Source organism: Equus asinus, chromosome 6 (assembly GCF_041296235.1).
Source record: "Equus asinus isolate D_3611 breed Donkey chromosome 6, EquAss-T2T_v2, whole genome shotgun sequence".
NCBI lineage: Eukaryota > Metazoa > Chordata > Mammalia > Perissodactyla > Equidae > Equus > Equus asinus.
Window position 1 is genome coordinate 40,321,131 of NC_091795.1, and position 21,989 is coordinate 40,343,119.

The window sequence follows — 21,989 nt, forward strand, 5'->3', positions numbered from 1 at the left end:
CTTTTGGCCTCCCCAGCCCTGCACCCAATTATGGCCTCTTTCGTCAGTTCGTCTCCCTTTTCCCTCATTCTCCTGTCCAACTTCACTTTTTTTTTCTCCTGAAGAATTGGGTTCCCTCCCACCCCCATCACAGAAAAAACACAGTTAACAGCATTTCCAAACACAGAAGGCTTCTTTATTACTCATCTATTCATTCTAGTACTTTATTTACTGTTTTACTAAGTTTTTAAATATATCAAAATGAATAAGAGAAATCTATCTATCTATCTATCTATCTCTAGAAAAGCAACTGGTCCCCAAAGGGGCACCAAGAGCCCTAGCAGCCTTATATCGCGTAGCCATAGTATCGAGAAATTTCCATTTCTTTTTCCCTCTCAATGAAAAACTGCACTTTCCCCCAAGAGGTGTACTTGGCAGCCTTCTCACGCTCCTGTTGAGCCTGCCTCTTCATGGCCTCCTGCTCTGGCCTCTGTTCCTGTGTGATGGGCTCTGACATCACTGGCCCTGGAATGACGGGTTTCCTCCATGGAATTGGTTGCTTGCTGAAATCCTCCAGTAGATACTGGGCGGGAGGCTTGGGCGGGGCCTGGAGCATGGGCACAGCAGTGGCAACGGGCTCCTGCTGGAGAGAAGTGCAAGATGCTGTTCTGTAAGGTGCAGGCCTTGAAGCAGGACACTGAGGGCCGCTAGGCCGGGTGGGGTTGGTCCAACCCGGTCGAGCGGGGTTGGTGGTAATTGGCCGAGCTGGTCTGGCAGGACCTGTCAAAGATGCAGGAGCTGGGTGGGTGGAATTGACTGCAGTTGGTTGAGCTGAGTTGGTGGAAGCAGGCCGGGCAGGGTCTGCCACAGCAGGCCGATGTGAGGCCAGAGCCTGTGGCCTCCGAGGAACAGGTCGAGCTGGAGGCTTGTCCACGGACAGAAAAGGCAAAGGTACCAACCTGACCTTCCCAGGAGGTGGCAGCTCGTCCCGGGATGGAGGTGGACACTCCATTTCAGCACTGCTCTCTGCTTTCTGGGCTTTGACTTGAGTTTCCTCAGGACACTGACCCTCCAGTGGTTTATCCAGCCACGGTTTGATAGCTGGGCAGGGCTGGGGGTGTTTGGCGTTGCTGCAGGTTCCCAGGGCCCGGGAGGAAGAGGGCCCGGTGTTCTTCTCACTCTTCCTCCCCAGAGCATGAAACACCTGCACCGACTCCAGCATGTGCTGGCCGAGGCTGGTTCGAGGCCGCTTAAAGGTTTCTTGGCTCAGCTCGGGTTGATTCTTCCTCCGCTTCATCCTGGGCATCATTGGCTTCTCTTCCACCCTGACTTCAGTCCCTGACTGCCGACTCTCTCCGGCTTTCTTGGGGTTGTTTCCTCTGGTCTTCTTGGTCCTTTCCTGCCCATGGCTCTTGGTTGTACTGATCCTGCTGGGTGCGGCTTTCTGAGGTTTGCTGTTGGAGTGCTCGGCCTCGTTCTCAGGAGCCCTGTCACTGGCTGCAGCATTGCAAATCAGCCCTTCTCCCCCTGACAGGCACTCTGGGTCCTTTGGCTGGATTTTGGCCTTGGGAGCACCATCGAGAGGCTCAGAGGCCTGATGTTTGTTCTTCCTGGTGTTATCGGAGGCATCCTTTCTGCTACTTGACTTTTCCTGCAGCTGGATGGACTCGATGGCTCCTGTCTCTTTGGCTTGGATCAGCTCGGGGCCTTGGGGTTGATCAAGGTCTTTCAAGGGGTCGAATAGTTGGGGAAGGTGACCATCCCCCATCAGTGTAGCGATGTCTGCAAAGCCACCGCTAGCCTCGGTCCCGTTTTCCAGTGTCCCTTGGCCCTCAAGACTCAGGCTACTCTTTCCCAGATCAGCGTTTTCGGAAGCAGGGTGGTCCTCTGGCCCGAGGGGATCGATGCAGGCCAGGAGCTGGAGAATATCAGGAATTTCTAAAGGGTGTGGTAGAGGATCTTGGTTTTCTATTGGGATCTGGTCGGGATCCAGAGGCTTTGAAAGGTTGGTGTTAAACTCATCCCAATTCTTTGGAGCTGGAGACAGTGCCAGGAGGTTACTGTTCGAAGTCTGGAGTGAAGCTGTCAGTGAAATGTCTGCAGGCTCATGTGGTGGGTTACTCTGCAGCATCTGGGTATTTCTGCTACTGCAGGATTTGGGGAATTCTGGAGTTTGCTGTAGACAAAATGTCTGGCTTGGAGGTTGCAGTCCCAGGAAAGTCTCTCTCCCCAGGGAGGTTTCCACCACTACAAAGGAAGCAAGGATGAAGTGAGTCCTCGGTGGGTGAGATGTTCCCCCCTAGACACCAGTGCAGCAACCACGTCCCTTCTCCCGATGGGCAAGGTGTTTCTCCTGGCTCTTAAGGATCATGGACAGCGCCCTGTGCTAGGAGCTAAGAGGCGAGTGTTCTGGTTCTTACTGGTGATCATTGGATGTCGTTGTCCCTTGGCTTTCTTTCTATTTCATAGGGTTGTCATAGGAGCAGTAAAAAGTAAAAGAGAGTTTTATACTATGAGACATTTCACAAGTCCTAACATTCTCCTATAGAGTCTTTTTGATGCTGTCCATTTTCCCGAGAGAATGAGAACACGTCACACTGTGGACGAGGAGAGGGAGCGGAGCTCTTTCCGATGGAATATATGAGCAAGGACAGATTCCTAGCCTGCTGAATTTTGACAGCGTCTCGGGACAGAAGGGCTTATTCCTGGTATGAGTGAACAAAGCGAGGGAAAGTTTGCGTGTCTCTATCATAGTGATAGTTCTGACAGGCCTTCCCAGGAGACTAACCCGTAAATCGGCAGAGGGAGTCCATTTGTATGTGGTGGAGTAGGGCACTTAGCAGCTGGGGTGGTGAGAGGTATGGGGTCCCTTGGTGTGCTCTTGGGGTTCTCAGCCATGTAGCATGGATGAGCATTACAGTGTCCCCCCAGCCCCCCTGTATGAGGTGTTCTTATGTCGAGTCTGAAATGGGGAGCACTGAGCGAGGGTAGTGTTCACTCATGTCTCAGGACTTCAGTTCTACCTGTCTGTGGCCTCGCCGCTTCCCGGCTGCAGATTTGACCCTGATTTTGGATGCAGACCTCCTTTCTCTGCCTTCTTGCTGTTTGTACTCACCTTGAGATCTGGTTTGTGGGATGGCTGGAGCAGACGCAGCGTAGTAGACCCCAGAGGTGGAGGCTGGTGGAAGGACATGTGTGGGCTGAATCTCCTTTAGTACCAACACCATTTCTGGTTGAGGAGCAGAGGCCCCAGCTCCTGTGTAGGACACAGAGCCGTAGGACTGCAGGCAGGGGCCAAGTTCTCCAGACAGCAGAGGCCCCAGTGTGCCGTGACCATAGTAGTACACCTGGCTTCCTTCCTGGTAGGGAAGTGACAGGCTGTGTCCCTGATTTGGAACCTGAGATGGTGTTCCCTGAACAAGGCTGGTGGAAAGTGATGGATACAGTGGGACCGGGTTATTGGCACCTGAAGTTCTGTCATAGTGTGCTGCCATAGACATGGAAGAAACCGTTGTGTCGTGGCCAGTGACAGTCAGAGTGCAGTCTCCGAGTGAAGAGGACTCCTGTGCAGTGCTTCCTGGGACACCCCACTCAAAGAGACCCGGATAGGAAGCAGCTGAGGTGGAGCTCTGGCTCTGGCCAGTCACTCCAGACAGCATGGTTGTGCTAGAATGTTGGTAAAGGTAGGCGCTGCCCATGAGTGGCTGGGAAGAGGTGCCCGTGGCTGATGGCAGTAGCCATCCTGAACTGACGGCTGGAGCAGAGACTCTGGAGAAATTGCAGACACTTCCTGCTAGGGAAGCTGCGTCGCTCACCACAGGAAGAGAGAGCTGCAGGGAGTTTGGAGTTCCAAGTAAGGATGGATTTTGGAAATTTTCTGTAGGGAACAAGAGGGTGAAGAAAAACTCAGTGAGATTGATCAACTCTGACAATGTCTGAGGAGCAGCATCATCTCAAGGTTGCTGCATGAGGAAGCCTCTCATCCCAGTGCTCACTGAGATAGCGAACACCCACGCCTTTATGGTGGTTGTAAGGGCGGGAGGAGTTTGTTCCTTTCTGTGTAACTGCCTGTGCTCCCAGCTGCGGCAGAGATGTGCAGAAACCCCAAGTGGTGTGGTCCACACCTTGTTGTCTAGGCTGGAAGCCCCTTCTCGCTGTCCATCCTTCCCTTGAGCCTCCCCTAGTCCTGACTCATCTACTCTTTGCTAGAATAGAAGCATTTTAGAAGTAGAACGTCCTCAGAGATGCTCTGTTCTGACATTCTCCTGGTACGAGTGAGGAAACTGAGGCTCAGAGAGGTCAGCTGGAGTGGTCCGATTCTCCCATTATGGCAGCATCATCACCAGGTCACAGAGCCTAAGTCTCCTGACTTCTTGCCAGGACTCTGCTCTGACTGTTCCACTACCAGAACCCGGGAGAAGGAGACCTCCTAATAAGGTGTTTTCTTGGTCCCTTAGAAAACAGTGCAGCTGTTACCACTGTCTTCTTCAGGGTCTGTTTGCTCGTGCAGTTCACGTGCTGTTCCCTAGAGTTCACCCAGTAGTCAGTCCGGGTGGTAGGTGTAAAGGGTTACTCTTACCCTCTTCAAGCCTGGTTTCTGATCCTACCTCCACAGGATTGCCTGAGGGTGTGCATCCCAAGAAGTGCTTTTTGAAAGAAAACAGTAATTTAATCTCCCTGAGCTTCAGGTTACTCATCTGTAGTTACAATAACAACAGCAACAACAATAATAGTAATTCATACATGAATTCATATATGACATATCTGTTATCTGGAGGAAGACATGATAAGTTCTGTGAAAAATCATGGAAAACATTTATCAAGGAAGTAAAAAGAACCATATAGATATTCATAAAAACTGCGGTATGCAGCAAGCAACAAAGCAGAATCAGTTTACTGATAAATGTAGTTCTGTATCATATACGCTTTGTCATGAAAGTGAATATTGCCGGCTCCATTGTAGTGAATACTATTTACCAAAACCAGCCCGAGAAGAAGGTGATTTTGAATGAATTCCTAGCCAGTACGTGCAGACAGAGTCGATCAGTAAAAGTGGCCTAAAAGGCATCAAAATGCTATCAATGTGAATGTATAGCTGGCCACAATATAAGCAGACAGATATTTCAGTGAAAACTGGTACAAAGCAGAGAGCAACATCCTAAGTGTAAAGGAATTCCGTTGTTGTGCTCGTTCTTATTTCTCTGACCATGAGCCGCAAGGAACAGCTAGTTAAGCCTACTAGAAATCCATACTTCAATTAGTATAACCACATAGATGCAGAAGAGAGTACTTAAAAGGTATCAGGAAGGTTTTTCTATTTATCCTAAAACCTCAATTATTATCACCTTCAAGATCCAGGAAGGGGTCATCCCCAAAGACTAAAAACACCGTCATCGCTAGAATCCAATTTTTAAAAATTTAATGTAGGAAAACCCCAAGGATGCCACGAAATTGTCTGAGATAAATGTGGAGTCAGAGATGGGGCACTTGAGTTTTGCTTTTTCTTCTCGGGCAGCTTACATCTAGAAAGAGATGGTGGCCGTTTCTCAGTGCGCGCTCTATGTCAGGAAGAAAATGTTTATAAAGATGAAAAGCAGCCTTGACTTGGAACCTACGTATCACACACAGGAATTAATCCTTCTGATTCAAGTTAGAGGATATTATTTGTTAGAAACTTATATTTTATTTTTAATGGGCAAAACATCTACATAGTAAAAAAAATGAGAATGAATGGGCTGGCCCCGTGGCCGAGTGGTTAAGTTCGCGCGCTCCGCTGCAGGCGGCCCAGTGTTTCGTTGGTTGGAATCCTGGGCGCGGACATCACACTGCTCATGAAACCACGCTGAGGCAGCATCCCACATGCCACAACTAGAAGGACCCACAATGAAGAATATACAACTAGGTACTGGGGGGCTTTGTGGAGAAAAAGGAAAAAAATAAAATCTTAAAAAAAAAAAATGAGAATGAAATAAAACACTAGAAATTCTGTTGCCTCCAGCCGTCTGGATAAGCACTTTATCAATTTCTGGATTATAGGAAGTGTCATTTCTAAAAGATCTCTGAAATGTTTATATTCAAACTCTCAGGTGCCGTCCGTGTTCAGAGAGGCAAGAGAAAAAAGCAAACAAGCGAGTCTGAGTCTGAGAAGCTGCTTTGCCTGGCGATGCCCTGTTCTGCCTCACTGGCCTTCCTCGGCTATGAATGTGAGCGTTTGCTGAAGTCAGCTGTGCTTCGCCCTGCTCTGAGCACATTTCACTCTGTGCTCTTCCTGCTGCAATTGAAAATCTTTAGTTCCTTCAGCATTTCATGCCAAACCACCTCTTTTTCCTGGAGAGCTCCTCCTCGCTCTCCTCCTCATTCTTCTATTTTATCCTCCCTCTAGGTTCCTGTTGGCCTGTGCTGATGAAAACAATCCTCAACTTCCTGACCTTTGAAGACTAGTCCCCCTATAGCCCAGTACTCTCCATTGTCTCTTCCTACTTTTTTTTTTTTTCACCTCATTTAGGTAGATAACTCCAAACATGGGCATATTGCCTTTTGAACAGCACTAAATTTAAAATACTACAGTTGAAATTTCAGTGGAGGGAGACCATTACAGATGAAACCTTTGGGGATATACTGCTAACTTCCTGCATCACCTAGATTTCTCTCTGTTTCTGTGGAAACACCCTCAAGAAGTCTCTGATTTCATTTCTACCTGGGTGCCCTTTAAGATTCAATATTAGAAAAGAAAAGGAGCAGAAGGAACCACAGTTGTAATATCCTGATGTGAGAGATGAGAGAGAACAGAGTTTGTGAGAGAGTCAACGACTTGCCCAAAGTCCTACAGCTCATAAATGTCAAAGTCAAAACTTAAATTAGGTCCCCAGGTTTACTTCAATACTTTCCTCCCATTATTCTCTGCTACGTTAGAATCTACTACCAAATTTAGGGGCAAAAATACATAACGGAACACTTAAAAAGTTAGTTTCCTTGCCTGACATGGCGAGAAAAGAAGAGGAAGCATCAACCGCAGATCCAAGAGATGAGGAGACGATACCAGATGAAGTCTGAGTGGCTGCCGTCAAAGAGCGGTGTGTCCAGTATGAAGGTCACTGGTCACACTGGTCGCTTGCGATGATCCAAATTTATTTACAGACAACTCCATGGAAACCCCAAGATTCTAGCAGGTGGCAGTAGGTCTAGGGGGAGAATGATGTCACAGAGCAGGCAGTTCAAAGGTACGAGACAGCCAATAGGGCGGCCAGATTCCCCACAAGAAGATGGGATTGGGTGGAGGGAGTCGGGGGAGAGCTACAGCAGCACCTGCATGGCTGAGCTCTGGGGAGGTGACATCCTAGGAGCCACATGTGCTAGTCTCTCTTCCCCAGGCTCTTATGTCAGGGAATCCTCTCAACGTTCCTTATAGATGTTCATTAATGTAATTAACTCATAGTTCTTTGTATTCTATGAATTATACTTTATAATATATATTGTACATTAGTAATTACATGTACAGTTAGTTAATGTCCTTAGAGAGGAAGGAAAAGGACATCTAGGTTGACCTATTACCGTTGTTCTGAAATCCTACCAGGTGATCTAACGGTGAACTTACTGCAGGTTTTAAGGAGCAAAGGAAAGGATTGGCAGCTCCTTCTGTAACTTGGTGAAAGAGTAGGGTGAGGTTTGTTGAGTGCCCCTTGTGGGGAATGATGTGGTTAAACGGTCTTCTCTTTGACTTTCTTCTCCTTGAATCCTACCTTCCTTGGACTGGGCTGGGCCGGGTTGGACTTGCATCTCTCTGCTGCTCCCCTTTTCTTTTGTCTGCATTATAGGCCTTGTTTCTGGGACCAGCCTCGCCCTTGCTCGCATCTCCCCCTCCTGGATGTTACTTCCTTTCAATCCCAGCAGCAGAGGTCTTCTTTCCAGTGCCTGATGCTTCTGAAAATGGCGCCTGCCCATTAGAAGCAGATGCCAGAGAGCCAGGGACACAGCTGAGGGCAGAGCTCTTGTCTTCCAGCCTTGGGTTGCAATTCTTTTGCCCATAATTTGCTACCTCTGGCTCCTTGGGCCACACAGGCCTCCTGCCATCCCGCGCTTTTATACATGAGAGGCATTCGGGGTCCTCCCCTTTCCTTCTCCTCTGAGTGTATCCAGTGTGGCAGTTGCTGTAGCCTCCTCCCTCTTGGAAACAGCCGCTGTAGAACATTGGGCCTCTAGGGTTCTCTGTCGGCCATGGTTGTGTGCAAGGCCGAGCAACATGCAGAGGAGAATAGTGAGAGAAAGAGGAGGACATTCGTGGAGAATAGGGAAGAGGCAAGGTGAAAGGGACAGGAAAACAGCTGTCTGTGGATTTTTTGGCCTTGAGAAACAGGTGGACACATTTTGCCCTCATTTTGTATTAAGAGAACAGAAAATTCAGTATATAGCTTTTCAATTTGCTGGGTAGTCCTGCAACAGCCGCAGTTTCTGTCCACTAAAGAGAATAATCTTAAATCACTTTCTCTCACTTTGTTTTATGTGATATTACATGATTTATGTTATTCATTGGTAATTGTGTAGAATATGGGTTGTTTTCAAATGCTCTGGGTCTTTCTCCATGTTTCTCCTGGTTGTGTTTTTAAGGATCCAACGTGGGAAGACAGATCACATGGTGTTCTCCTGCTGATTGTTCATTGGGAAGCCTCACGAACTAACTTGACCTGAAGGGTTCTGTGGAGAAACTTACGAGGGGGCTGTGAGAAGCATTGTGGTGAGTTGCACGGTGCCCTCACGCCTAAGGAGCAGATGTGTGCAGTGCACCCGGCTGGCCTGGGAGCCTCTGCTTTTGTGCCCCTGCTTAGTGCTCTTCTCTCTAACCACTCTGGTGACTGGGAGACAGTGGGCGAGGGCTGAGTTGCTGCTGATTTGTATGTGGAGTCAGCTGATTTGGGGAGGAAATCTGTGGATCTAGTCATTTTCCTTGGCGGTAAGCTTTGCGGATGCCTGGGTGGACCTATGTGGAGACTTTCATAGTTCAAATGAGTAGGAGGTGTGTGATCCAAGATGCCAGGATCCCACAAGTAGATACCTGCTAGATGGGACCTCCAAAGACACACATTTCATTTATAGGAATATTTTTCCTGTTATGAAATGTTAATGTTTTGAGTGATGGCGGGGGGTGCTTACCCGAGGAGAAATTGTGAAGGGTATTGCAGTGTAGAGCTATGGCTGGGGCTCGTGAAATCTTTGAAGGGTTTTGCCCCTCAGCTTCATACCCCGGATAGCCTACTTCCATGATATGAGGATGTAACGTGAGGCTAACAACATATCCACAAGTGAGACTGGTCTCTCTCTTCTCTATGTCATGTGGAAATGAAGGGAATCCGGAGCTAACGCAGGTTAGGGTGGGTAGTATAAGTTTGTGGGAGCTGTGGTAAGACAAATTCTCATAGCAGTAAAATGTTTACACATGAAAATATTCACTTTCCGCTTCCAGTCTGTTCAGGCAAACCCTTACTTGGGCCTTTCCTGGTTCCCAGTCTCTATAACCGCTTTCTTTCCGTCATTCCAGGCATTTAACCTTAGCTTGCAGCCTCAGCATCATGTTACCTCTAAAAGAATCTTAAATGAAACTTGAGGAACGTCAGAAGGTTGAGTCCAATGTTCTGGAACTTACCACCAAGCCCTGCACTCACAGGAAGCGTTTTTTTTATAGTTAGGGTACTGTCTCGTCCCATAGACCCGTCTCCTGCATTTTGTTGCCACGGGGATAACTGAGACTTGTCTTGGTGTAACACACCCTGTCCGTCTAGCCCTGAGGCTCTTCCTTACTCTCCCCGTTGTCCCTTTTTGATTCAATTAAGGACTGGCATCCCTCAAACTCCTCCATGTTCCCCGGGGCCCTGCCGGGTACTGGCAGATTTTGTTAGTGTCAACTACTCATCTGTTCGGTGCTCCAAATATGCCTTGCTCCTATATTTTCCATTCCAGTGTCCTGCATACCCATGGAGGCGTTCTTTTACTTCATGTTGGATTCGTACCTCCAAAGACCTACACTTTACTGCTTCCCATACTTTCTGGAAACCTTGTTATGCTTAGGTCTAGATTTTCTTGCGTCATCTGAGCGTAGTCCCACCCCAGCTTGTGTCATTTAGCAAATGGGAAGTGCAAGACCAATATAGCCTTTCTAGGTTCTGATCAATTCATGTTACATTTTGTGTGGTCATGTCTATAGCTTTCTGTACCCTGTGTACTTTTAGGCCACTGCTCACCAATGGTGTATTTTTTTCCATAAACTCCAAAGGAATATGTATATTAAGATTAGCACCTGAGCTAACAACTGTTGCCAATCTCCTTTTTTTTTTTTTTCCTGCTTTTTCTCCCCGAATCCCGCCAGTACATAGTTGTATATTTTAGTTGTGGGTCCTTCTAGTTGTGGCACGTGGGATGCTGCTTCAACGTGGCCTGATGAGCAGTGCCACGTCCGCGCCCAGCATCCAAACCAGCAAAACCCTGGGCCGCCAAGCGGAGTTCGCGAACTTAGCCACTCGGCCACGGGGCTGGCCCCAGGAATATTTTTTGATGTAACTTCAAAGTTGAAGGTGCCAAGTTGTAAGTTTGCAAACTCTGCTGTGCTAACTGATGTCGTTCTTTTTGCAAATAGCAACTTACTAATGTTCACCTACTAGGAAATATGTAGAATATTCCTGAGTTGTAGATGCTTGTGGATTTCAACTTGGTTAGACTGTGACTATCCCAGAAATGTTAGAGCTAGTGATCGTTTTACCCATTCATTTATTCCTTTATTCCAGAACTCTCACCTCTCTGACCTGTTGTTTACCTAGCTCTCCAATGGTTGTGAAGATTATTAACAGTGTTTGTAAGATATTTTCAGAAACTAGAAAATAGGCAGTAAAAAGCATTCACTATTACAATTATCTACAGGTTAATCTGAAATTTATTGCCCCTTCTGCCTTCAGACCTACTGTAGGACGTGCTGTCCTTTGCCGTTCCACTTGTAGCCAAATTCAGAGTTTTCCTAACAGGGACAGCTCCCTGTGCCTGATGCTGTGTGGAAATCTTAGTCTTCAGCTCCACTCTTATCCCTCTCAGTTATTTATCGGTATTTTTGAAAATATACATAGCATCACCCTGTAACATGATACCTGGCACAGGGTAGGAATCCAATGAAAGTTTCACTCTAAGTGGGAGAGTAGGTTGTTACAGTGTTTTTGGAGGGGAATTAGAGAGTACTTTAAAAATTTTAAGTTTGCATATCCTTTCCAGCAATTCTACTTCTAGGAATTTAAAAGTAGCTGTACTCACGCGTGAGGATGTTCACATTGCAGTCTCTCTGTAGCAGAGGACAAAAGTACTGAAAACAACTAAAAGTCCATCAATATTGGACTCATAAATTTTGGTAATTGTACTGAATGGAATAGTATGCAAGCATTAAAAGGAATAGAATGGATGTATGAATAAATGGACTGGAAAGTTGAGGGTCAGAGGTCGATTGTGGAACATGTGGAGTACGCTGCTTTTACATGAAATAGAGGATATGCATATAGGTACAAAGAAATCTTTATATAAAATATGCGAGTGAACGTAAGCACTTGGAAAACATCTGGAGAAGCACACAAGGAACTGGGGGAGTTGACTTCAGTTTTCATTGCATGGCCTGCAGTGTTTGAAATCTCAAGGCGGTGACAAGCGTGCGCTCATCTGCATGAGCTGTACTACCGGCCTCCGGCGAAGGAGGGCGCCGTAGCCGCCAGAGTGCTGTTCCCTGATCGGGCTTCTCTGGCAGCCGGCCTGGTGACGTCATCAGGCCAGGCGGTGTCGCATGCGCTGTGGTAGGGATTTGGGCGCTGCCTGGTTTGCCACGCAGGTTCTTGTGGTTGGGGGTCTTGTTCTGACACCGAGGGCGCCGGACTGGGGAGTCTGTCAGTCTCGGCGGCAGGGGGGCATCTTGGGGCCCACATGAGCCAATGGCTTCATGCCCGCCGCGGCCAGGTCCAAGGACCCCTCTTTTGCGGACCTTCTTCAGCCAAGAGGAAGGGCAGAAACCACGTTCCCGAAAGGTAAGACGCTTTGGCCCCTGGGCGTAGCCCTGCCGCCTCTCGGCTCCTGGGTCTGGGTCTCGTCCACTGGGGTCTCTGCCTGTCACTGTTGAGGCCGCGTGCTTGGCCCCTCCGCCCCTTTCTCGGAGGCATTGACCGTCTGGCTGCTCCGCGTACAGTGGCTGAAACGGACGGTATGAGATGTTCTGATTTCTCCCCGTGCTTTTAAAAGCGAGGCTCTGGCCATTGCTCGGGTCAAGTGCAGAGGGACTGCTTTCTAGGATGGTCTGTCAGTGCTGGGGACGGTACTTAAATATCGAAACTGAGTCCCGCTCAGTTCCTCAAACTGTGTTGTTTCGGCACGGAAAATGTGAGTGATGAGAACCAGGTTTGAGTGAAGAAGGCCTCCGCAACCGCTGAACTGTCTGCGGAAAATGTTGGATTGTGTCGTTGCCGGGAATCACGAAGGGCAGCAGTAGCTGCCTACCGGGTCTCATCTGAGAGCTCTTCCTCTACACGTTCAAACGATTAATTGTGAGACTTTGCTCTTGTGTGCAGTGAGCTCGTTTTTATTCCTTGAGACCTTCCTTTCGTCCAGCTCATACCTCATGAAGTCCCTTTCATTTGACCTCCTGAATATCTTGGAACCTGTCCCCCGACTTCCCTCAGCATCCTCATACGGAATGTGCCTGTTCTTTTGCATGTAGGTCCTGACTAGTGTGCGTGTATCCACTGTCGTTTCCTTCCAATGCATTCTTCACGCAGGAAATCTTTTTAATATGCAAGTTGGAACATTGCTCAGAAACATCACTCAAAAACGTTGTTTTCAGAGTGAAAACGAACTCTTGACCCTGGCCTTGAAGAGTCTGCCTGGTCTAGAATCCTCTCTGCTTCTTCGGCCGGGTCTTGTGCCCCTTTTGCCCTCACTGTCTGTGCTTCAGATTCACTGGGTTGACCTCGGTGAGTTCTCCCTCATCCTGCAGAGGTCAGCTGAAAGATTACTTTTCACTGTAACTCCTAGCACTAAGTGAAGTTCACAGCCCCTTTCCCATCTGATTTTCTTTTAAAATATGAATTTGAAGGTCCGCACGTAATGAATTTGATGACTTCAGTTGTATGAGAACTAAAAATAAACCGTGAAGTGAAAGAACTGAATCTAAACGATTTCCGTCAGCATGTGAGTATCGATGAACCTTAGCATTCAGGACTGGGCTGGCTTATCAGGGCTAGAGAAGGGCTGGCCGTCTGTGGTCTTAGGCCTTGTTTGTGGAGACCTTTGCTCTGTTTGGTTGCCTTGCATCTTTTCAAGATGGGGAACAGGAAGAAGGGGAGAACAGGTGGTTACTAGGTGGGGCTGAAGAAGGGGAGCAGCAAGATGCCAAGCAGAGAGCAGAGGGGACCTGCTGAGTGGGCTGTGAATTCCGTTTTCAAGGAGCCCCGTTGTGCGCAGGGAGACAGTCTAATGTCACATTTGGCTCACAGAAAGTGTATTAATAGGTGGAAAGACTGTCTCCCAGTTGGACAGCGGATAGCTAGGACTTGTGTCCTTGTTCTCAAAGTTCCTATCAAAAAGATAAGAAAAGTTAATTCAGTATTCTTTCAGAAATCTGAATTCACCGTGCAGAACTCTGATTCCCACCCTATCTGACTCCATTTCCCCTTTTTATAGTAATATTTTGTAATATCCCCTTTACTCTCCTGAAGTGAAATTCATATATATACCCAACGTGCTTCCACACTTAAGTTTAAGGGAAAAAATCAGTGTAATGCTCTAACTATAAAATAAAGGAGAAATAAAATAAAGTAATTTAGAATAGAGTAATATGTGTTTACATTTCCATATGTCACTGTTTGGGCATGGCTTCACTAAAAATAAAGGAATTGTCAGTTGCTTGCACCACGAATGCCAAAGCTGCCCATGCTCACTGATCTGGGTGGGTATGTTGCCTTAGTGGCAGGAGTTTCAATGATTGTGAGCTGCGCTAAGTAGATTTCCAAAGAAAACAAAGTACGGTCTTCACTAGGATGATAAGATGGTTTCTATGCTGGACATTCAATGTCCGTGAAAACTGCAAAGAAACCCTTTGTGTTTATGTGTGAAATGGAGTTAGGTTCTAAGGCTTAGATACTTGTGAACAGTTTTTCACCTCTATGGATGTTGAATAAGACTTTGAAAAGTCATCCAGGTGTGAGACCCACTTGTGGGAGTGTTCTGAATTTGGCAAGATGCGTTATACCCATGCCCGTCAGCCACTAAATGCCAGTAAAACCCCTCCCATCCCATCCTCACAACCACAAAAATGCCCCGGATCAGCAAGGTCAGGATTTCAGCATGGAAACTCTGAAAAACTGTGTTTTTGTTTGAAGGAAGAAAGGAATAGGTGGGGAAGGCATTTGACTGACATGAAAAAGGTGAGAAGAGATTCCATGTCTCATCACCCTGCCCGGCACAGCGGGGATTAGTGTCAGGGAGAGCCCACTTTGACTACTGGGAATTTATTTAATTTGTGTCTCGTAGGTCAGGAGTGGGTTTTCACCTACTCTGTCAATTCTTCTGCATCTCTGGACTTAAACATTAGTGATTTCTTAAAGATAAGCAAATAGTTCTGATTCACATCTGGCAACACCAAACGTGGTCCTGGACACATCATAACTACTTTCCAGTCTTTGTTGAATGAGTGAACTGACGGCCCACCCCCACCCACATTGGCGGTGCCTGTGAATTTCCTCCTATATTCCTCCTCCTCTCCGCGATTGTCCTCACTCCTCGGTCCCTGCTCCACGGTCTCTGCAAGGGGATCCTGAGGTTCCCCCGGGTCCCTGCTCAGCCCCTTTTCTTCAAGGACATCAGCAGGGAGAAGCAGGAAGACTCTTCAGTCTCCTTTCTTCCGCACAGCCAACATCTTTCCTGTGTGACGTGGTTATAGGAAGCCTCTTCTAGTTCTGTGTGCACTCTTCAGTGTTGGGACTGTTTAAGGCGCCATCAAGGGGGTTGCGAAGCTGCAGGGCCACTCCCAGTGCAGTCCCTGTTCACGCAGTAGAGGTAGGGAGATGAATGACCCCTGCGTGGCAGCGGAATGGGACAAGGTGTCCTGGGTGTTTGAGGGAAGTCACCCAAGGCAAAGCTGCCTCAGTACTTGGCAGTCGAGTGTCAGGCACAGTGGACTGTCAAGTGGCAAATGATGTGTCACAGAAATGCCACAGCAGAAATGCCTAGGAATGGAAAGGAGGGGGAAATGACAACAGACAGGGTTAATCAAGGAAGGCTCCCTAAGCGGTTTGTGACTAAATGAGTTACCTCAGGTTGGCTGTTGTTCCGATAGCTGGAGATGGTAATGATCCTCCAGCTCCAAGTCTGGAAGAAACTGACAGGAGAGATGGTACGCCTTGTTGTAATTAATACAGTCTTCAAACCTTTCACAATGTTCGGTGGAAGACTCAGCATCGTAGCTCTGTCAGATCTTCCTAAGTTAATTTGTAAATTTAACATCATCTCATATCATCTGATTCTAAAGCTCGTATAGAAAAAGAAACTTACATAGCCAGGAAAATTCTGAAAAAAAAAGAGCAGTGGAAGGGGTTCATGTAGCCGTACCAGAAATTAAGCCACATTAGAAGTGTGGCTGGAGCACAAGGGATTTTTAGGGCAGTGAAGCTAATCTGTCTGATACTATAGGGGTAAATACATGTCATGGTACATTGGCCGAAATCTATCAAATATACAACACAGAGTGACGCGTGATGTGAGCTATCAACTTTGATTGATAATGATGTGTTGACGTTCGTTCACTGATCCTAACAAATGGGGCACACTGCTGTGGAACGTTGATGGTGGGGAAGGCTGTGTGGGGTGAAGGAGAGAGGATTAAAGTGAGAACTCTTTACTTTCTGCTCTGTTTTCTATGAAGCTAAAGCTGCTCTGAAAAGTAGTCTATTCGTTTTTTATTTTTGTGTGAGGAAGATTGGCCCTGAGCTAACATCTGTGCCTATCTTTCTCTGTTTCATGTGGGATGCCAGCTAGCGTGGCTCAACAACCGGTACTAGGTCACCACTCTGGATCCAAACCTGCGAAGCCTGGGCTGCTGAAGCAGAGTCTGTGAACTTAACCACTATGCCACTAGGCTGGCCCCCTCTATTACTTTTTTAAAAGATGTGTTGCTGGCACTTGAATAACCAAATAGATCGATGGAACAGAGTACATAAATGAAAGAAATACAGAAAAGAATATTTAGCAGTAAGAGCCATCCTTCATTTATTTAGATATTCTAGGAGTATTTATAAGTGCCTTTTTATAGGCACTCCACTTGGAGCTGGAGGTACAGTGGTGGACAACACTGATGTGGTCCCTGCCTTCTGGGAGTTTACAGTCTGGTTGGGAACCCACATGAAACAAATACAGAAATAACTCTATAGACGTGAGCTTATTTTCTTCCCTCTAATCCCTGGAAGAAAGGATTGTAATGTAGCTCATAACTTCCAGAAGAGTGGAAACTTTCCTCTGAATCACACTGTTTGTTAGCATCACAGGGCTTGAATGAATTGGTGGTATAAGAAAGGATTTTAAGGACACATTTGTTCTTTCTTACCTCATTCTCTCTGACAGAGTTTGGAGAAGAATCTTGCTCCAGAAGAATGTTTTCACCCCTTGGATGTTTCTAGCAAAATCTGAGAGCAGAATGAAGAACTTGGACTGATTATTGATGTAACACACACTCGCCACTAATACAAACCAGAGGTAAATGGAACCCTTAGTGAAAAGACCATCTTTGTTCTTATAGTGTAATAATCATAGTAATTCAGTAGTTATAATGCTGGCCTTCTCTTATGGGTAGTATTTCAAAAAGGGAACCAAGTGGTTTCCTTAATTACACTTTTCTAATTGCTGTCTCAAAAAGAGATCAGAGACTTGAATCGAAATATAATATTTGGCAATAGCCTCTGTACATGCTTGAGAAATACTATAGACTTCCATTTTCTCTCTCTTTATATATATACATACATATACATATATATATATATATATATTTTTTTTTTTTTTTTTTGCCTGGGAAGATTCATCCTGAGGTAACATCGTTGCCAACCTTCCTCTTCTTTTGCTTGAGGAAGATGAGCTCTGAGCTAGCATCTGTGCCAATCTTCTGTATTTTGTATGTGGGTCAGTGCCACAGCACGGCTGACAAGTAGTATAGGTCCGAGCCCAGGATTTGAACCCGCGAACCCAGGCCATCAAAGCAGAATGCACCTAGCTTAACCACTACACCACGGGGCCAGCCCCTCTGTTCTATATTTTGAACGTCAAGTCAACTTTTAGTAAGAAAAGTAGTAGCCTGAAAGAAAAGAAAGGAATATCCATGATGTCTTTAGCAGTTATTTTAAATAGTTGTCAGAGCACGTGTAAGCATCTCGGTAGAAGACAGTTCTCTAAATTTTATGCTTTCTTTTCCTGATATCTTTGGACACACCAGGGAAACTCATACGTTCTGTTGGCCTGTGTGGCATTATCAGTGAGAAAGAATTATCCTCCTTCTGACCAGTTCCATGGCCTTGGGAAACAATAACACCTAATGTCTCTTAACATTTGTACAGGCCTACCTCGGAGATCTTGCGGGTTCTGTTCCAGGTCACTGAATAAAGTGAATATCGCAATATAAAGTGAGTGGCACTAATAATTTGGTTTCCCAGTGCATGTAGAAGTTATGTTTGCACGACACTGTAGTCTGTTAAGTTTCAATAGCATTAGGTCTTGAAGAACAGTGTACATACCTTAATTAAATGATACTTTATTGCTATAAATGCTAACCATCATCTGAGCCTTCAGCAAGTTGTAATCGGGTTGCTGATGGGGGTCTTGTAAGAAATGCGGCGTCTGTGAAGCACGGTAGAGCGAAGCACAGTACAGTGAGGTAGGCCTGTACAGCAGCTGCCATTTAAAAAGTGCGTGCACACACGTTAAGGCAGTGAATCCGCACAGCAGGCCTTTGCTGATGAAGTGGGAGTGGTACTAACGTCCCCTCCTGAGTGCTTCCTCTGCACTGAGCCCGGAGCATAGACGGTGACAGTGACTCACTTCACAGATGGTGAAACTGAGGCCCAGAAAAGGAAGAATTGAAACTTGAACTCGGGTATTCCTTTTGCTTTTGTTTTTGATGTGGTAAAATATACATAATGTTTATCATTTTAACCATTCATAAGTGTACAATTCAGTGGCATTAAGTGCATTCATGATGTTGTGCAGCCGTCACCACTGCCTGTAACCACAAGTTCCATCATCCTGAACAAAAGCTCTGTAACTATTACAAAATAACAGCCCCATTTCCCCTCCCTCAGCCCCTGGTGACCTCTATTCTACTGCTTGTCTTCATGAATTTGCCTGTTCTGGGTACCTCACATTAGCGGAATCATGCAATATTTTTCCTTCTGTGTCTGGCTGATTTCGCTGAACATAATGTTTTCAGGATTCATCCATGTTACAGCATGTAACAAAATGTCTTTCCTTTTTATGGCCAAATAACATTCCACTGTGTATACATACCTCATTGTGTTTATCCATTCATCTGTTGATGGACAGCTGGGTTGTTTCCACCTTGTGGCTCTTATGCATCATGCTGCTGTGAACACTGTGTACAAATATTTGTTCAGATCTTTGCTTTCAATTCTGTTAGATGTATAGGTAGGAGTAGAGATGTTGGATCACAAAGGAGTTGTATGTCTATCCTTTGGAAAGTGCCAACAACTTTTCCACAGTGTCATCCTCTTTTTAAACAATTACCACAAATTTTGAAGTTATACAGGAGCAGACCTAATGCTGTGGTGTTCGTGGACCACCCATGAACTCATCCAGCTTGAATATTTATCAGCTTATGGCTGTCGTGTTTCCTCTCTACCCCTACGTGTTTCACCGTATTCCATAGTTTTTTGAAGCAGATGCCCAATATCATATAATTTCACCTGTCCATTTTTGGTATGTATATTTAAAGTGTCAGACTATTGTTCCTTAATATCCTCCTTTATTATTAAATATCCAGTCAGTTCTCAAATTCTCAGGTGCCTCCTAAATGTCATAGAAATTGTTTTTAGGGGTTTGAGTTAGGTCTAACTTAGGTCCACACTTTGCATTTCATTGTTAGGTTTCTGACATCTTATTTAATCTATGGGTTCTCCCCCCATGTGTCTCTCACCTTCTTTTTATTTTCCTCTCGAATTTGACTCTTTGAAGAAACCAGGTCTGAAGACGACATTACAGATAATACAAGAGTGAATGAACACAATGGATAATGCCTTAATAGAAATAAGAAAAGGAGGAAGTTTTAAAAAATATATAAGAAGAGAAAAAGAATTCTAGAGAAATGCCAAATATTAGAGACAAGCGACACAGTCAGGGCAGTTATGAAGAGTAATTCAAACATAATGTAAGAATTTAGTGTACCGTAAGAGTGACACTTCAAATCAGTGGGACCCATTAGTCAGTAAATTGTGATACATCCGTGTTGGGGTGTAAATCATTTCTCTGGAAGGATCCACAGCATCGCAAAAGTAAATGTGTCTAAGGGAGGAAGGAATTGGGTGGGTGGGGAACTTGGGGAGAAGGGTGAATTTCCATTGAATCCCCTTTTGTACCTTTCTCACGTTCTCTCCTGTGAATCTATTACCTCTGAGGTCTGCCTGCCTGAGTTGAAACCCCAGCTCCCCCAGTTGCTGACTCTTCACCTTGGGCCAATTCTTGACACTCTCCAAGCCTGTCTCCTTATCTGTGAAATGGAATTGATGACCCAAGGGGTGCTTCCTAACACAATATAAATTCTCAATAAATGTAAATTACTAGGGGAAACAACCTAAATGTCCATGAACTGAGGAAAGGATAAACAAGTGTGGTGGATCCATGCAATAGAATATTTTACAGTCCTAAAAAAGAATGAAAGACTGACACATACTACAACATGGATGAACTTTGAAAACATTCTGCTAAGTGAAAGAAGCCAGACACAAAGGTCACATATTGTGGTGTATTTCATATGTATGAAATGTCTAGAAAAGACAAGTCCATAGAGACAGAAAACAGCTGAGTAGTTGCCTGGGGCTGGAGAGAAGAGGGAATGAGGAGCAGCCTCTAATGGTTAGGGGGGTTTCTTTTAGGGGTGATGAAAATGTGATGTGTTAGATAATGCTGGTGGTTGCCTGTGCTTGTGAATGTACTAAATGCCACTGAATTTACAATTTCAAAAGATGGATTTCTATGGTATGTGAATTATATCTCAATAAAAATAATTTTAGAAATGTAAATTACCAATTTTCCCATGATAATTATCTGCTATCCCCTTCTCTCCCCCACCCCCCACAGCATTCCCTTTTATGCCCCCCCTCCCCTGGCTCACCCCCTCCAGGTGCCCTACAAGCCTCCCAAGATGCGACTCTGGACCCTTGGGCACATACGTCCTGCCCTCGTGGAGCAGCGACCCAGTGCTCACGTGCTCCCACCGCTCTCCTGCCCTGTGATCGACGCTTCCAGTGGATTTTTCTTGTGTGCTTTTGGATGATGGCGATGTTTAGAGAGGGCAGAAACAGACCAGGTGGATTGCGGAGGCCCTGGCAGGCGCCTCAAGTTAATGTTTATGAAGAGATGTTTTTCCAAAGAAAATATACAGGTGACCAACAGGCTTATGAAAAGATGTTCAACGTGACTAGTTTTTAGGGAAATGCATTCAAAACTAAAATGAGTTATCACCTCCTCCCCATCAGAAAGGCTATTATTAAAAAAACAAGAAATAGCAAGTGTTGGAAGGGTGTGCAGAAAAGGGAACACTTGTATAGTGCTGGTCAGAATGTTAACTGGTACAGCCACTATGGAAAGCAGTATGGAGATTCCTCAAAAAAGTAAAAATAAGACTACCATATGATCTAGCTATTCCACTTCTGGGTATTTATCCAAAGAACACGGAAACACGCTAATGGGAAAAGATATATGTGCCCCTGTGTTCGTTGCATCATTATTCACAATAGCCAAGACTTGGAAACAACCAACGTGCCCATTGAGAGATGAATGGATAAAGAAGATGATATATATATACACACACACAGTGGAATCCTACTCAGCCATAAAACATGAAATCTTGCCATTTGCGACAACGTGAATGAACCCTGAGGGTGTTATGCTAAGTGAAATAAGTCAGATGGAGAAAGACATATACCCTATGCTTCACTCATATGTGGAAGATAAACAAACACATAGATACGAGAAGGAAAAGGGTGGGAGGAGGAGGAAAGGGGTAAGGGGCAGATGTGTAAGATGACATATGGCAGTTAGACTTGGGTGGGGAACATGATGTAGTCTGTACAGAAGGGGAAATAGAATGAAGTACATCTAAAGAAGAAAAATCTAGGCCCCTCCAGAAGTTGGATCTCGTCCACCAGTAACGTCCAGATGCTTTGATCTGAAAGCCAGCTTGGTCACCAACAAGCATTAGCCAATACTGAGCACTGCTGGCATGCAGGTCTCAAGTTGAGGCCTTGCTCCTCCGCAGGCAGTGTGACTGCAGCCCACTGCAGAACATCAGTAGTAAAGCGGCTCAGTGACCCTGGCCTCGCGTGTTGTTGCAAAGGTTAACTGAAGTAGTGAGTTCGTGGGCCTGGTGCACAGGGGTCGGGGAAAGGCGATTTCTCTGCCTGCCCTGTCCTGGGTGGGCCTCCTGCTGCAGCAGCCCCCATGGGGAGGCCCCTGTTACCAGCTGCCCCCAAGGTAACTCAGCCCTGGTCATTCATCTCATAGATTCCCTTTTGATTTATACTGACCGTCCCCAGCCATAGTCATTCATGGATGAGGTGACCCAGGGCTTTTGGAGAAGTGTCCTGAATCTCTTGTTTCCCAGAACACTGATGTGATCACGAGCCATAAGTACAGCCTCCCTGAGAGAGTTTTTACATTTGTCCTGGTCCACCTAGACTCGTCAGCTGCCATCTTCAACTCTATTCCAATTTTACTCTTTTAACGCTCCT

At 45.9% G+C, this 21,989-nt stretch overlaps 1 protein-coding gene and 1 long non-coding RNA gene across 2 annotated transcripts; one reads left to right on the forward strand and one right to left on the reverse strand.

Moving 5' to 3' along the window:
- Window positions 1-205: 205 nt before the first annotated feature.
- Window positions 206-11,764, reverse strand: LOC139045473 (uncharacterized protein C2orf78-like). Its single transcript, XM_070511480.1, has 4 exons — window positions 11,680-11,764; window positions 6,956-7,036; window positions 3,095-3,856; window positions 206-2,226 (listed from the first exon to the last, which is right to left on the reverse strand). Exons 1-4 carry the CDS (start codon window positions 11,762-11,764, stop codon window positions 326-328), a joined length of 2,829 nt encoding a protein of 942 aa, XP_070367581.1. The 3' UTR covers window positions 206-325.
- Window positions 11,763-21,222, forward strand: LOC139045503 (uncharacterized). The gene is made up of 3 exons (XR_011503931.1): window positions 11,763-12,020; window positions 16,603-16,734; window positions 20,338-21,222. It is a non-coding gene; the product is annotated as an uncharacterized lncRNA (long non-coding RNA).
- The last annotated feature ends 767 nt before the right edge of the window (window positions 21,223-21,989 follow it).